Consider the following 16740-nt stretch of genomic DNA (forward strand, 5'->3'; position numbering starts at 1 on the left):
ATTTGCTATCTCTTGCCCTATGTGTATGTTCAGCACCTTTCCATTTCCTTTGTGTGTGTCTAAACCTGTCTTCACCATTGCTCCCCCTGAAGAGCGTGTTCCTGTAAAGCTTTCTTCTCAGACCCTGTCATTATTTTCAGGGTGACTTTCTCTTGTCCTGTTTGATTTTATGCTTCCATCTTCAAAGGCAACTCTGTCAGTGTACTCTTCCTCCTTCTCACATATCATGTGACCAACGCCAAACTGGTCAATCAGATTACTCTGAGGACTGGACACACAGACCTTAGCGTTATATTATATAGTCGATTACTGTGATGTTGGGTTCCACTTTTGATAAGTTTAAGCACAGTTCTACTTTTAACTTCAGCCTAAATCTGTATTTATTTTTAAAGGAAGGATAAAAGAAACCAAACATTGGCAACCCTATGTGAAACAATAGATTTGTTTAATATTAATGAAGGCATCTTTCAAACCTTCAAGTTTTAAATTTCTGACTTTTTCAAGGAATAAGATGAGAGAAAGAGAGAAAAAATACAGATGGAGGGAAACATATGTAACTAATACTTGATTTTAAATTGTTTCCTCCCAACTAACATTAAGAGTGTGGAGACTACTATTTTTCAGCCCAGAATATACCGTACTTCAAGTAATATTCTGAGCATGAAAAGACATGACAATTATTGTTCAAAACAGTGTTTTTTAAAACAAAAACCCATAAGTTGTTTATGGTAGAGAAATTTCAATTTCAGAAGTTAATTCAGCACAGCTAAACCTATTAAAGTACACCAAGTTTTTTTCAGGTGGGAAGATTACAAAGATATAATAGAAAACCGCACCTTGATCATTTGCAAACAGATTTCACAGGAGGAAATAATGTTCTGTTTAGCAATTGTTATGACTGTGTACAGAATAAAAAATGTGATCATTAAAAATTAGTTTTCACTTCGCTTGTAATTTTGTGTTTTAAGCTTAGAGTTGGCTAATTACTAAGCCACTGTTATTCCCACAAAACCTCTTGATCAGATAACTAAACTAAACCAAATTCTATAACAGTTCAGAATGAACATTCAAAGCTCAAGATTGTGTAGCTTTTTTCCCCCAGTAACATTTATCAAGTTTAAATGCTGCCATGGATTCCATAGTAGTATGTATAGATAAATTATTTTACCCTGGGGGGTAATTTTGCTTTTTACAGAAGCTAATTAAATAAATAAATAAATAAATATTATTATATTGTGACATAAAACAAAGCCCCTCTCAAATATGCACCAGAATAACCGAAAAGAAAGCAAACTTCTGACTTGGCTGTCGCAGTCACAGTGAGGCATCATACAGGCGTGTTACTGTTGGTATAAAGGAGCCCCAGCAGCGTTTTATGATGCCCTCCTGCTCAATGATTTGTTGCCTGAAAGTACTCAGTGTATGTGTGTCAGAGAGGGGATCTAATTAGTACTGCTACCATACACATTAAGGGACATTAGGTTGATTCCCAGACTTGTTTTGTCTGGGTGAAGTTTTCTGTTTCTGCATGTGTAGTCTCTAGGCACCACATTTATTACCACTTCTGAAATTCATAAAAGTAAAGTTGATTTGAGACTGTTAATTGAATTACTGTGGTTAAGTTTATGGGAGCAAGTGTTTCCTGTGATAACGTAGGTGATTTTTTTTTTTTTACCCGGTCAGGATCTTAGGTAAATCTTCAGTTTCAAGTCAGCCAGTTTCGCTACAGCCTTGTGTCTCCTAACTGATGACAGAATAGGAACATGGACCATTCTTTTGACTCTATTTTATTCTAATGATATAAAATTAGTTATAAGGTAACTGTAATAATTAAGTTAGCTTGGATTAATTGGTTTATATACCCCGAGAAAGCAATATGACTGTGGTTAATAGTTGCCTTTTATAAGTAATCTTTTAGGTTAAGCTCATCTAATGGGACAATGTGTCCCAATAACAATTTCAAAAAAGGTGACACCAGTTCCATTTGCTGCTGAGAAACACAAACACAGGAGGGAACAGGCTGACACTTTAGAAGTCAAACTTTACCCCTGAGAAAGCATACCAGGGATTTTCTTTAACATGCATAATTACCAAATGATTTTTCAGAGATATAACAGAAACATATCCTTCCTAAAAATAGCCCATAATGATTTTGCATAACATTAGTATTATTTTAACACTAAACATACCTATAAAAATATTACATACTGTATGTGGATATATCGTGATTTGACCTTCATTTAAATAGTATTTTTAGGTAAAGGCAATGTATTTAAAAAAGAAAATAGATATGAAACTTTCAATTTGCAATGATTTATTCAGCAAAAATTAACAGATATACCATTTCTGTTTGTTGGAAAAGTAAGTACATCCTTGAGTATAATAGCTGGTATTGCCCCCCTCAAGGTGGCATTTCCTGTAACTGCCTGCCATTCACTGTTCGAGTTTTGCTCCCACTCCTCCATGCAGAAGTTTTTCAGCTTGGTGATGTCTGAGGGGTGTTTTGCATGCAGCATCATTTTTAAACCCAACTACATCATCTTAATGGGATTTGACTTGGCCAGTCCTGAACTCTCTATTACTTTCTTTTAAGCCAAGCTTTGCTGAATTTACTGGTTTAGCAAGAATTACTGACATGTTATAAGGTCCATTTTTGATTAAGCTTTAATCTTCTGACTGATGGTCTCACATTATCCTTGCACACACTCTGGTAAAGTGAAGAATTCATAGTGGATTCTGTAATAATGAGCTGCCCAGGCCCTGCTACAGCAAAGCAGTCCCAGATCAGAACATTTCCACCATGCATTACAGCTGGCATCAGGTTCTTCTGGTTAAATTCTATCTTTCGTTTTCACCAAACGTGTTTTCTGGGACTTTGCCTCTTCTGTTCAGAGTATATCGTTCCCATATTCTTGATCTTTACGTAAGTGTTCATAGGCAACCTTTAGTCTTGCCCCAGTGTTCCTTCTGGAAAGTAAAGGTTTCCTTCTGACACAATACCCGTGTGGATCTAATTTGACATCAGCAGTGTCATGATCTCCCTGTAGGTGCTGTGGTGAAATTCTGGGGTTCTTAGAGACTTCATTCAGCATTATAAATTTTGCTCTCAAGCTAAACTTTCTTGGGTGGTCTGGCCTAGACATGTTTTACTATTGTTTGGACTCTTGTCCAGTTTTAGATGATTTTCTTAATAGTGGAATGGATAATTTTTTGTTGTTTTGAGAAATTTGTAAATCCCTTCCCAGATTCATAGGCATCTATAATATTTTTTTACAAAGGCCTTAGGGAGCTCCTTCGATCTAAGAATGGTGATAACACTCGGTTCAACAATAAAGAGCAAACCAGACTAAATGTCTGAGGTTTAAATAAGACAGGTCTCCTCCAAGGGCGGAGAGGTGGCTCTGAAGTTAGGGATCTGCGCTGGCAATCGGAAGGTTGTCGGTTCGAATCCTGTAAATACCAGAAATAACTCTACTACATTGAGCCCTTGAGCAAGGCCCTTAACCTGCAATTGTTTCATCCTGGGTATGACGTTAATCTGCATCCAACCCTGCAAGTCGGTCCTCCAACCTGCAGGGAAGACTTTGGGGCTGGTGGCAGGATTTGCACTCCAGCCACTTTAAACAAAAACATACACTGTTCTAGTGTGGTGCTTAAGTGTCACCTGCTGTACTTGGGTGGGTGCACATGTGGTGGGCACGGCAACGTGCTAATAGCGAATACTCCCCAACCTATCTCCCAGGTCCTCTTTAATGACGTTCATATCATGCAACTCATTCTGATATTAGGTATATGAGGTAGTGATGAAGATAGGGTTTTGTTTACTTTTTTTACATATGCAAAATGTTTATTTAATTATACACTAGAATAAAAAAATCTATATGTGCCATGGTGTTAATTGTATCACCTTTATCTATAGATACTATTTAGATATGTCCACATATATTTATAGAAAGAATTTCATGGGATGGGTGTACAGTGAAAAAGGTTTATGCCTATGTGTCCGAAAGATGTATAAGGTTTTAAATGAATTGGTACAATTTGGACACAACACTTGATGGATTAAATATTAAAGGACAATAAGAAGGCCCTAGTTAGCTATCCAGAGATTAATTATGCTGGCAGTGTATCTATGCTGGGGAGTCCCCAACCAGATATCGACTTTATAGGCTGCATACTTATTATACTGTGTAGTGAATCTCAGCTGCATTACTAAGTTTTTAACCATAATGCTGCTTGAATACAGTGAACTGTTTAAGATTTGCAGTAATAATTATTATAGTAATAAAGCTGTATGCTTTAGCATTGATTTGTTAAATCATGTTTTCTCACAGGTGTTTCAATATTTGTTATGGCAATCTGAAGTTTGCAGCCAGATCTAGGTAAAGGTTCATTACCATTAACAAACTAATGTAGCCACCGCTCTTTTTGCATGTGTCATGCATTGAAAAATCACAAAAATCAAGGCAAGAAAGACTTACAGTAACTGTTTATGAATTCACTTGGACTCTGGGGTCACCATCAAAGTGTTGCAACCATGTGCTGGCATTTGGAAATGTACACTACTGCTCAGAAGTTTTAGAACACTCCCATTTTTGTCAATTTTTATTGAAATTTTAGCAGTTCAACTCCAGTGAATAACTAGAGCGTCACAAAGGTGGTGCAGTGGTAGCACTGCTGTCTTGCAGTGAGGAGATCATGGATTCACCTCCCAGGTTCTCCTTGCATGCAGTTTGCAAAGATCTTTGAGTAGTGAGGAAAGTGCCATATAAATGTAGAGAATTATTATTATTAAAGGTAATAGGTAAACTGCCGAATAATAAAAAAAAAAAATTTTCGCAGATACTCAAAAGGACATTTTCTAGGAGCAAGTAAAGGGTGAACAACTTACACCTTCTCTGCAACAATGACATTGAATGAAACCTTGACAGTGGATGAAAACAATTCCTGCTGGTGTCCCAACTTTTGTTGATTACTTACAAACTCTTGTCTGTATAAAAGCAGCGTTGGAACAGACTATGCTACTATGCCCTCTTAAATGTTATTTGGATATTATTGCACGGTTTGCTTATTATGGCAAGAAAAAGGCAAATAACAAAGGAAGACAGATAGATGATTATAACCATTTAACATATTGGTCTTTTCTTCAGAGTAATTGTACAGGAAGCCAAAACGTCAAAAGCCCAATTTTCATTATATTTCTAGTTAATTTGGTTATTTTTTTCCATTTGATTCAGAGTATTATTTGGTGGTGTGGCCAACATTGACATGCCTTACATTAAAAGATAGGGTGATGTTTTGCATTTACATAACCATAAAGATCATCAGAATCTTCTTGGCATGTCTGTACTGCACAGCACAGGAATTTGCTGGTAAGCAGCGAGTTGACTGTTGGTGAAATGCACTATAATTAAGAATAATTGAGGTCTTCATTACAAATGAATGCTTTATTATAACAAGGTTGACGGAGCCTGTAATGTAGTCAGATCAAATCAGCACGACAAGACTAAAGAAAATAACAAAGCCACAATCTTAAGGTATTTACATTGATTTGCATCTCACAGTCAAGAAACAAATCAGTTTCAGATTTATACCAATCGGCATACCAAGAAATGGTACAGGCTAGTGTTTCCTAACCTTTGTGGTGTCTCAACCTAGTTTTTCACATGTCAGTGTTTTTGCAAACCTCTGGGGGAGGGCTCACCTCCATGAATTTAGTGTGATCGTCAAATGGATGAGTTGGTTCCACATGATTATAAGAGCATTAGATGAATCAAACATGATCATCAGTGCTTTTCTTCCAAGGTGAATTGAGCAGGGGTTAGGGAGTTCATCCAGGATCAGCCGCAATCCACCGGTGATGCTGCTGCTGTGAATCTAACACAATCTTTGGAGTGGTGAGATGGGTACCAGTGTTTTTTTTTTTCTGTCCTTCCTGGCCATCGGACCTTACTTTTATTCTATGTTAATTAGTGTTCCCTAATTTTAATTCTTATTTATTTTGTCTTTTTTCTCTTTCTTCATCATGTAAAGCACTTTCAGCTACATTGTTTGTATGAAAATGTGCTATAGAAATAAATGTTGTTGTCTGGGGTTGGCAATGGCCCACCTGCAAAGCTTTTATCACACCCATATCTTAATATTATCTGAATGTCCATAAATAGTTAAACAGATTAGGAAAGTCTAGCATACCTAAAGAGGTACTTAACATATACAGGTGCTGGTCATAAAATTAGAATATCATGACAAAGTTGATTTATTTCAGTAATTCCATTCAAAAAGTGAAACTTGTATATTAGATTCGTTCATTACACACAGACTGATGTATTTCAAATGTTTATTTCTTTTAATTTTGATGATTATAACTGACAACTAATGAAAGTCCCAAATTCAGTATCTTGGAAAATTAGAATATTGTGAAAAGGTTCAATATTGAAGACACCTGGTGCCACACTCTAATCAGCTAATTAACTCAAAACACCTGCAAAAGCCTTTAAATGGTCTCTCAGTCCAGTTCTGTAGGTTACACAATCATGGGGAAGACTGCTGACTTGACAGTTGTCCAAAAGACAACCATTGACACCTTGCACAAGGAGGGAAAGACACAAAAGGTCATTGCTAAAGAGGCTGGCTGTTCACAGAGCTCTGTGTCCAAGCACATTAATAGAGAGGTGAAGGGAAGGACAAGATGTGGTAGAAAAAAGTGTACAAGCAATAGGGACAACTGCACCCTGGAGAGGATTGTGAAACAAAACCCTTCAAAACTGTGGCGGACATTCACAAAGAGTGGACTGCAGCTGGAGTCAGTGCTTCAAGGCCCACCACGCACAGACGTATGCAAGACATGGGTTTCAGCTGTCGCATTCCTTGTGTCAAGCCACTCTTGAACAAGAGACAGTGTCAGAAGCGTCTCACCTGGGCTAAAGACAAAAAGGACTGGACTGCTGTTGAGTTATGTTCTCTGATGAAAGTAAATTTTGCATTTCCTTTGGAAATCAAGGTCCCAGAGTCTCGCATGGGCTCTCATAACACCTGAGCAGTGCCACAGACTGATCGACTCCATGCCACGCAGCATTGTTGCAGTAATCCAGGCCAAAGGAGCCCCAACTAAATACTGAGTGCTGTACATGCTCATACGTTTCATGTTCATACCTTTCAGTTGGCCAACATTTCTAAAAATCCTTTTTTTGCATTGGTGTTAATTGATATTCTAATTTTCCGAGATACTGAATTTGGGACATTCATTAGTTGTCAGTTATAATCATCAAAATTAAAAGAAATAAACATTTGAAATACATCAGTCTGTGTGTAATGAATGAATCTAATATACAAGTTTTACTTTTTGAATGGAATTACTGAAATAAATCAACTTTGTCAAGATATTCTAATTTTATGACCAGCACCTGTACATTCTTGTTGAGAACAACAAAAAAATATTAACTGTCCTTATCTCATCATATTGTTCCCATGGTAACTGTTAGGATAGGTATGGTAGTTAAGGAATATCTTAGTTACACAGGATAGGCACACCCAGAACACTTATAAATTCACACAAAGATACATTTATGTTTTTGTTCTCCATTGATCATTTATTTCTTGATTCCTGCTACATAGACATCTTAATTCTCCTGAAAATGAAGAGCTTCCAAGTTTCCTTAACCAGGGTACTAATCTTTTAGCCTAGGAGCTTAGACATCTGTCATGTACTAGGGGGCTAAGAAGTGAATCTTGTACAGCCTACTGTAAAATTCAAAATATGGATGAGGAAGACCTGCTAGTGTATCACACTGATTATACAGTGATCCCTCGCTATATCATACAAGGGACGCTTTTGGTGGATGGCCGAGAAGCTACCCAATCAGAGCACGTATTACGTATTAAATAAAACTCCTCAATGATATACGATATGCTTCCCATGGGGTGCTTTGCATACTTGAAAGCCCAAACAGTACGTATTGATTTTTGATTGTTTGCTTTTCTCTGTCTCTGTCTCTCTCTCTCTCTCTCTCTGACATTCTCTGCTTCTGATGGAGGGGGTGTGAGCAGAGGGGCTGTTCGCACACTGGCCTAGAGGATACAGACGTTCCTCTAAAAAATGCTGAAAGATTACCTTCACAATGCTCCTTTCCTTGCAGCTGCTTTTTCCGGCGGTGCTTCGCATACTTAAAAGCCCTGAACAGCCCTGTTGATTTTTGATTGTTTGTTTATCTCTCTCTCTCTCTCTCTGACATTCTCTGCTCCTGATGCACACTCCTTTGAAGAGGAAGAGACTGTATGTTTGCATTCTTTTAATTGTGAGGCGGAACTGTCATCTCTGTCTTGTCATGGAGCACAGTTTAAACTTTTGACTAAAGGGTATTATTTCATGTCTAGAGGGCTCTAATAATTAAAAAAAAAATGTATTTAGAAGGTCGTAAACAGGTTTTCTATGCTCTAACTGCGAAAATATTCAATTTATAAATAAAGAATCCTACTTCGCGGAAATGCATTTATCGCGGTAGAGTCTGGAATGGATTAACCGTGATAAACGAGGATTTACTGTACTTCAAAATTAAAATGCTGTGGTTGTGGCGATACATTTCCCCTGCTTTAGCCTTTTCAGATAGACATGGCTCATATTATACTACATGTTTCAGACATATGCTACTGTTCCAGAAAAGGACTTTTGCTATACTCTTCTTACTGTATAAAGTGCTTTTTATCCCGAGTGAGTGTTCCCATATTGAACTTTACAATATTTATATCTGCTTTTCCAGAGCCTATATTAGGCTTGCTGGTGAACTTGGACTCTGGGTAATTCTTCGACCTGGACCATACATTTGCTCTGAATGGGATCTTGGAGGTTTGCCCAGGTCAGTATTCATTTGTCTTGATTAATTGTTATCAATTTTAAGAACAATGTAACATTTTTATATTTATCAGAAAAATGGTTCCAGAAAGCTCCCAGCTTACAGTATATGGCTCTGTGTATTTCATGTACATGTGAGATTTTGGAAAAGATGCAGTGGAATGGCCTGTTTGTTTCCTCATAAGAAGATTTCAGTTTTATTTCCCAATTTTTGTATGACCATCAACTTTCCAACTCTCCACTGTTTCATCTTTCACAGGAGGTGATGTTGCTTAGTGGGTTGTCCCCATTTAAATCTTACCTTAGTCATTGCCTTAGGAAGCTACATTCTTTACTTCATAATCTTCAAAGCATTTCTTAAACTTCTGACTTTAAACCATCATTGTGTTCCTTAGAATGATCCTGATAATATTAAATCTTTTAGTCCTCTTTTGAATTTGTTTTTGGAAAACAGAAGACATAAAGAGCCTAGTTTGGTGAAAAACGTGGGCAACTGAATGGGTTAAAACTGTTCCAGCAAATATTCTTTGAGCTGAAACATATGACCTGATAAGTTAAAATGTTAAAAGAAGATTCCCCCAAACTTTTCCTTGTTTTTCCTAACTATGGTGGTGATTGACATATAGTGTGCTCCTTCTGGGTGCAAAATGGTACTGTCGATAATCCTATGGACTTCTTTTGTGACGGTGGCTGCAGTAATCTTTAGCTTCAGCTTTTTCCCTCTTTGGCCACAAAATAATCACTACATTCATCCAATCTGCCAAGATTGACATCAGCTGTGCCTATGATGGTCACAAAATGTTTAAAAGGAGAATCCATACCCCATAGACATCTTTCATGATCTGGCCAAGATCAATGTTAGTCTTTCCTCTTTTAGGGAAAATGCTTAAAAGGAAAAAGTCTTCACCTCTGTGATTGACTTCAACTATGACCTTTTTGGGCAAAAAATGTAAAGAGAGAAAATTAATCTCATCTAATCATTTTTATAATACATGGCTAGACTGACTATTGGATGTTTTATAGCTGGCTGCTTCGAGACCCTAAAATGGAACTGAGGACAACTTACAAAGGGTTTACAGATGCAGTGGATACTTATTTTGATGTGCTGCTTGCAAAAATGGTTCCCCTGCAGGTAATAGATTTAACCTTGTTTTTGGAGACCTTGTTCATTTATCATTTATTTAATCGTATTTTTTAACTAAAAGTAAGTGTTGAATAATCACCATTAAGGCAAGTAATGTGGCCTTCATGATAAACATTCATTCATTCATCTTTCTCAACCTGCATTTTCCCATTATATGATCTTGGGAGCAAGACAAGTCAGTCTTTATTGATCAGTAATGGTATCTTTCTTTTAGTGACAATTAGGCAATAGTCAGGAGAAATAGTTGACCGCAGAATTGGTAAAATATAAAATAAAGACTGAATTATTAGTCAATGCATAAAGTGGATGTCTATGGGAGCTGTCTGGTAATGTTTTAGGAAGGATCTCCCTCCCTTTAGATTCCGAACTTAACGCTTTTGGGTTGCAAGTTTAAATCTTTCCTTGTGTGTGTAAGCCCCTTGACATAAGTGAATAAATTTCACCTTAAAAGTATCAAAATGTTTCCCCGTTTCTCCTGTTGTCCGTCTTTCTCTCTCTCTCTCTCATTTACCTTTCCCTTCCATTCATTTTTGTTCATTTTGGAGCATTGTAAAAATAAATTCACATTGATTTGTAATTTATTTCTGTAAAGACTAAAATCTCTTTTTGACCATTAGTACATGAAAGGAGGGCCAATTATTGCTGTCCAAGTGGAGAACGAATATGGATCTTATGCTGCCGACTCCACTTACATGCCCTACATAAAGCAGGTAAGTCTGTCAATTCTAAACACTAAATTTCAAGAAACATTTATCATATATCCTTTTAGGCCACCTGGGGTACCAGTATGATATTTCTGAAAAAAAATTTGGCTCCTTAGGAAAGTGCTTTTTTAATTTATTTAAATATAGTAATCAATCAAGTAAAGAGGCACATGCATATGGTAGTGTGGTGGGATTATGGCTTGAAGAATGACCAAAGAATACTCAGTGTGGTGATCACTTAATGAACTTGATCAAATCATTTTGTTTTTGTTTTTCATTTTTCTAACAATTGAGGTATAAAGATACCATTGAGTGATTTTCATTCTCATCACTAGTTCATTAATCATTTGTCGATTATCCAAGTTAGCCATTTGCACTCCCAAATAATTTGTTTTAGAATCTCTGGAGTCTTGACCATCCTTTGGAATGAGCTCTGTTTTTTATCTCATCCAACACCACCCCCAAACATCTCTTTATCAGCCTCCCTCTGGGCCTCTTCCCCTGCATCTCCGTCTTGGCGCATCTCTCCACCTAATTATCCTCCACCTTTTGCTGTATACATCTTAGTCTGTCCTCAGCACAACTCATACTATATTTCCTTCAAATCAAGTCTTTCTCTTAACTCATCATTCATCTTCCACTCACTGTGTGACACAGCATACATTCCACATAATCATTCTCATTTCTGTTATTTCCATCTTGCTTCATGTTCTTCATTCATGTGTCACTCTCAAAGAGCACAGTACTTCTCACACAGTTCTCTGAAATGTTTCTCTTCAAAGCCAGAGGAGTTCCTTTAGAAGTTAGAATGGGGCAAATCTCCCAGAATTTCTTCCATGCAGGGTGTTGCACTGTGATAAGGCCCAAAACATTTTAAACTATTATGTTCAGCTATAGTATATTATAACAAGTAGGTTTAGATATTGCTATGCTTTTCCCTCTAATGGGAAATCTGCTCTGTATGTTACTAAGGGCTTAGCTAATTAAATTCTCCTGGGTTGTCTTTATATAGAGGTCTCCCTAGACCTAGCACCTTCTCTGCACTCATGCGTGGAAACGCTTTGTGTTTCCTTTTAGCAGTTGTCAGTGTGATATTTAAACTTAGTTGTCTCCTGTGCCATGGGACTAGCGTGCATTCAGGAGCACCAGCAGAAACAAGCTTTGTTTTTACAAATATTTTCTGGTGTTTCTAATAATTTGCTCAGTGAGTGAATATCTTTTTAAATAGCATTTTATAATATCATGAAATTTATAAGCAAATCTAAATAGACTTGTAATAGTAAAAGTAGCTTTCATACACAACAGTCTATAACTCAAGCAATGTATAAAGTTGCTTTTCATACTATTGCTGTTGGTTGTGAGGGGTTTGTTGCTAATTGAAGTTCTTATTTCTTATATGTGACCATTTTGAAAGAAAAACAAATTATGTTCAAGTCTCAAGCGAACACGTTGGATGGAATGTACCATGACAACAGGTCCTTCTGGCATTTTTCTGGTAACTTATAGAATCAGTGAAATGTTGAATCATTATAATCTTCATACATTACAGCCATGGAGTTGCTTTAGTTTAACTTCAATACTGAGTGCATGTTTATTTGCTGAATGAAAGATGCCTTACAGAGCCACAATTAGAGTGCTTGTTTCCTGTTCATTACTTAAGTGACTTTTGTTTTCCTTCACTGCATTTTTGAGCATCTTTTAACTTAACTGCCTGACTTGGAGCAGCAGGAAAAAATGAGTTAGTGGTGTATAGTGTTGTAGAGGTTCATGCAAGCTGCTGATGTGACAGTGCAACCCCCTGCTCCCCGTGGCTATCCGATGAGTAATGGAGGAAGATATATAAAATACACAACCTGTAATAACCTCTCTCAATGAAAATTTGAAACAATAAGTTCATTCGTAATAGAGGTTGCAAAGAACATTTCTCTTTTTTAAGACAGATGATTTTGAAAATTTGCAAATTGCTTCTAAATGGGAGTTTTTCAAATTTTAAAATTTTCGTATAGTGCAGTCTGTATGAGATATCTCAATGAAAACTGAACGCTCCCAACGGATTACCTGGAAGAATAAGTGTACCAAATGTCCACCTAATCAGTCTATTGGGAGCCGACTTGTTTCATGTGGATAGGCAACCAGATGTAACAATGAGAGTGGGAGCTTTTTCCCTTTTGATGCAAACACCACAGCTAAAAATTCTACTATTGTGCTGTTTCCGTAGTCAGAAAGTAAGCATGTGATCAATATCTTTCTCCTGTTCTATTTTTTGCTTTACAGGCTCTGTTGTCTCGAGGTATTGGAGAGCTGCTGCTGACCTCTGATAATATTGATGGGCTGATGAAAGGAAATGTGGATGGAGGTAAGACAATTCACCCTAGTAATGTGAGGATGTGTTTGGCCCTGCTTTAGTTTGTTTTGACTTAAATATGTAGTGTAGTGTTTTTCTACCAATATGATTTATTGTTACCTTTTTGTTCTCAAATGTTTTCAGGTATGGTTATTAGTAGTTATCTGAATTTATTTATATTTATGCTAATATTCCAGTAGAATTTAAAAGCCCATCACTGGGCTGTGTGAATCCTGGGGCTGTGGAGCAATGGTAGAGTCTGTGTTCCATATCTTAAAGTGCTGAGTCAGGCAGCTGGCATCAACAGCTTCTAGAGTAAAACAAGAAATGGGTTGCCTTCATTGTGCTTAAAATGTAACTCTTTGTGCAACTTAACTGAAGACCTTTTTTTAATAGTGAATTGTTTAAAACTAGATTATTAGGAAATTATTCAAACTTGCAGGAACTGAAGAACAAAGTCTATGTAGCACATACTTTTTCCTGTTTAAGTTTCTGGAGTGATTTACAAAGACGTGCATTTATTGGACCTGCTGGATGGAGCTCTGTTGGTTGGAGCTCAGTTATTATGACATTTTGCTGTGTAGTCAACTCAAGAAATTGTTAGCTAGAGCTAAATGTCCAGTTTATTTACATTTTCAACCAAAATAAAAATGTGAAAAGCATATAGTGCTTCCCTGTAAATTTTACTTAAGTGATAGTACAGAAAATCATTTTACAATTTTATAATGTAATACAAATGATTTTACTGTACAATAATATACAATCCATTGCATTTACTGTAAGACGATACACAAGGGAGAATATTTGGACCACCAGAAGTGATCCCTGTTTATTTGACAGGCTGATTGCCAAAGAAGAGGCTTTAGAATTGCAGCTATTAAGATGTCTTATTCTAATGGGAGTCTACTGAAGACTGACTCCATGTTGTTTGAGGCGATTCTTATGAGGCACTTGGGGTGGAGGAGGCGGGAGGTCCAGTGGAGATATGGATTTGATGTCAGAGGTCGTCTCAACAATCCTCAGATCTGAAGGCAAAAAGAAAAAACACACAAGGTATAGTGCCACTGCCATTCCATGAGCCAAGGTTGAATTACAGGTGAAATAAGTTGTCTCCTACTCACATGTCAGTACACAAATAAATGTAGAGTAAAATGAACAGGGAATTGAATGCAATGAATAAATTAAATGATATTTAATTTGCAACTAAACGCATTGGGCCAAATGAAGTAAACAAGTTACACAGACAGACAGATTGGTACAGGTTGGCTTAATGCTTCGGTCTACATCAACCTTTACAGATCTAGGTATACTTGATTGTACGTTACTGTACAGTACAATCCCGGTGTCTGTGATTGAATTCTTTAAAAACAAAAGAGTAAACCTTTGCTTCTTTTCTTGTTTTTCTGGTATTTTGAATCTTTGCCTGCCCTTTTTGACGGAGTTTGTTTTGCATTTGGATAAAGTTGTTCAGTTTTTCTAGTCTTTCTGGTTATCGTCCTCCTTTCGTCTACAACTTTGATTCATTTTCCGGCCCTCTTACTGTCTCTCTGCTTCTCACTGTCATCATTATAATTTTTGTAAGTGGGGTGAAAAAAAAACTTTGGCAATTGTGTAGTACTATGGCTTTTAAATTTCTGTGTCATCTGTTGAAGCACCATAGACATTGCATCTATGCTACTTAGTTCTTCATTTTCCATGGTAGGTCAAGAGATGGCTCTAATTGATCTTGTTTAAAGAATAATACTGAATTATACCTTTTATAGGTAATATACTTATCAGTTCTCCATGTTGGAATACCACATGCAGCAGACATGCAATGTACAGAGGCTGTGGTTACTTTGCATGTGTGATTCAATTATGTTTGTCTTTTATCTAGCAGATGAAGGGCCAAACCAAATAAAATTCTCTTCCACAAAGCAGAAATGCTGCTTATTCCACCTATAAGCTGTACATGTCCAGAGGCAGCAGAGTATCACCAAAAAGTTAAACTTCCACTGCTGTGCATGACAATTGATAGGAGTTACTGCTTCTTACTTATCTGTTGGAATTTTTATATGTGAATCCAGCAAGCAATAACTAAAACATAATTACCATTCCGTTTTTGGTGGTCTGGAACAGTAGTTTCCAAGTTCAGTCTTGTTTTTTTTCTCATATTCTGTTTTCAATAAGCACAGCAGTGTGAAATTTACATTTATAATAAATATAGATATGTCTGCACAGGCCCGCACCTAGGAAATTCTGGGCCCCAGGCAGCTGACAGAGTTCGGGCCCCTTTCGTGTTTCAAATATGTGCGTATATTTTAAAACGCCACTTAAAGGGAGGGCCCCTCACAAGTGTCATGGTTGTCCCCCCCCAGGTGTGGGCCTGGTCTGCATTATTGCCATAGCACTTCTCTCTTTTGTCATTGTCCAGCTTTCATTTCACCTTTTTTGTTCCCTTAATTGCAGTCCAATAATGACAATTGACAGTGAATGAAGTAGTCATCAGAACAGACAGCACAAAATGATGAAAGGCTACAACTGCTTAAGTATCAGAACCATTGTTGTGCTCATTAGTAAATAATACCCAGGACAACAAAAAAATGGGAGTGAAACTTATAAGGATGACGAAAGTCTTAAAAATAAATATAAAAGCATTGAAGTATTCCCATGTGATATATACTGTATACTAAAAATTGGAAATCTAGTTTTACCTTTGTTGTAAACAAAGATTCTGGGAAGTAACAGTTTGTTTAGTTAAGTTAGAAATCCAAATAAAGTTAAGTTGGTTGGAGAGAGAACCTGCAGCCAAAGTGGTCCTCCAGGACTGAACATGGGAACTGTTGGTGCCAAAATATTGCAACTTGGTAATATATATGTAATATTGCTTATAAGTGCAAATGTATTTTATTTATTGATAGGGAATTTAGGATATTTTCCTAAAATTGTCTTAATTTTTCTGTTTTGTAAATCTTTCCAGTGTTGGCAACTATCAATCTTCAAAAGGTAAAACCCATCCACATCAACTCTCTGGACTCCCAGCAGGTAAGACGCACAAGATAATCTCAAATAAACATTTCCTGTTTGGGGATGCAGAGAACCAAATCATAATGGCAATTTGGGCACAGCTGAATGCGACAACGGACATGTCTGGAGTGATGATATCACTCTATAGCTTGCATTAAAGATCTGCATTAGGAAGTTGAATCCCCATGCCAAAATGTAAGAGAGTGCATGAAGAACATGTAGTATTTTCTTGGAAGATTCAAGGGTCAGTGGTCACATTTATGTTCTAAGAGTTGTATACATTTAATAAAGCGCCTACGGTCGTGGCTAAAATATTGGCACTGCTGCAGTTCTTTCAGATAATGCACGTATTCTTCCACAAAATGTATAACATTCCAAAATGATTGGTGTTAATATATGCATTTCATTTATTTATATTAGAAAAACACAAACCTGCTGAAAAAATCCAAATCTATTCTTGCAAAATGTTTTCTTCTTCATATGTGTTGATTGTCTTTCTTCATTTTGTATAGGGGAAACTTAAGTTTGTAAAGTAGTGATGTCATGGTTGGTGATGTGGGGACACAGGGTTGGTGCTTCCTTAAAACTCTTATGGCAAGGTTTCAGTTCCCAGCTATTCTGTGTCATTTTCTGCTCCATGTTTTAAGGGCGCAATACAAACCGGAATGTTATGGATTTTTTTTTTTTGGCAGTC

At 36.9% G+C, this 16740-nt stretch overlaps 1 protein-coding gene across 2 annotated transcripts in view; it reads left to right on the forward strand.

Annotated features, from left to right (window-relative positions):
- The window catches only part of LOC120535914 (beta-galactosidase-1-like protein 2), a 108809-nt gene that overhangs the window by 49883 nt on the left and 42186 nt on the right, over positions 1-16740 (forward strand). For both annotated transcript variants that reach the window (XM_039764095.1, XM_039764094.1), the window contains exons 4-8: positions 8757-8852; positions 9872-9980; positions 10610-10702; positions 12971-13052; positions 16000-16064. In XM_039764095.1, the coding sequence (XP_039620029.1) occupies positions 8757-8852; positions 9872-9980; positions 10610-10702; positions 12971-13052; positions 16000-16064 (445 nt within the window). The remainder of the gene's footprint in view (positions 1-8756; positions 8853-9871; positions 9981-10609; positions 10703-12970; positions 13053-15999; positions 16065-16740) is intronic.

Source organism: Polypterus senegalus, chromosome 9 (genome assembly GCF_016835505.1).
Source record: "Polypterus senegalus isolate Bchr_013 chromosome 9, ASM1683550v1, whole genome shotgun sequence".
Lineage (NCBI taxonomy): Eukaryota > Metazoa > Chordata > Cladistia > Polypteriformes > Polypteridae > Polypterus > Polypterus senegalus.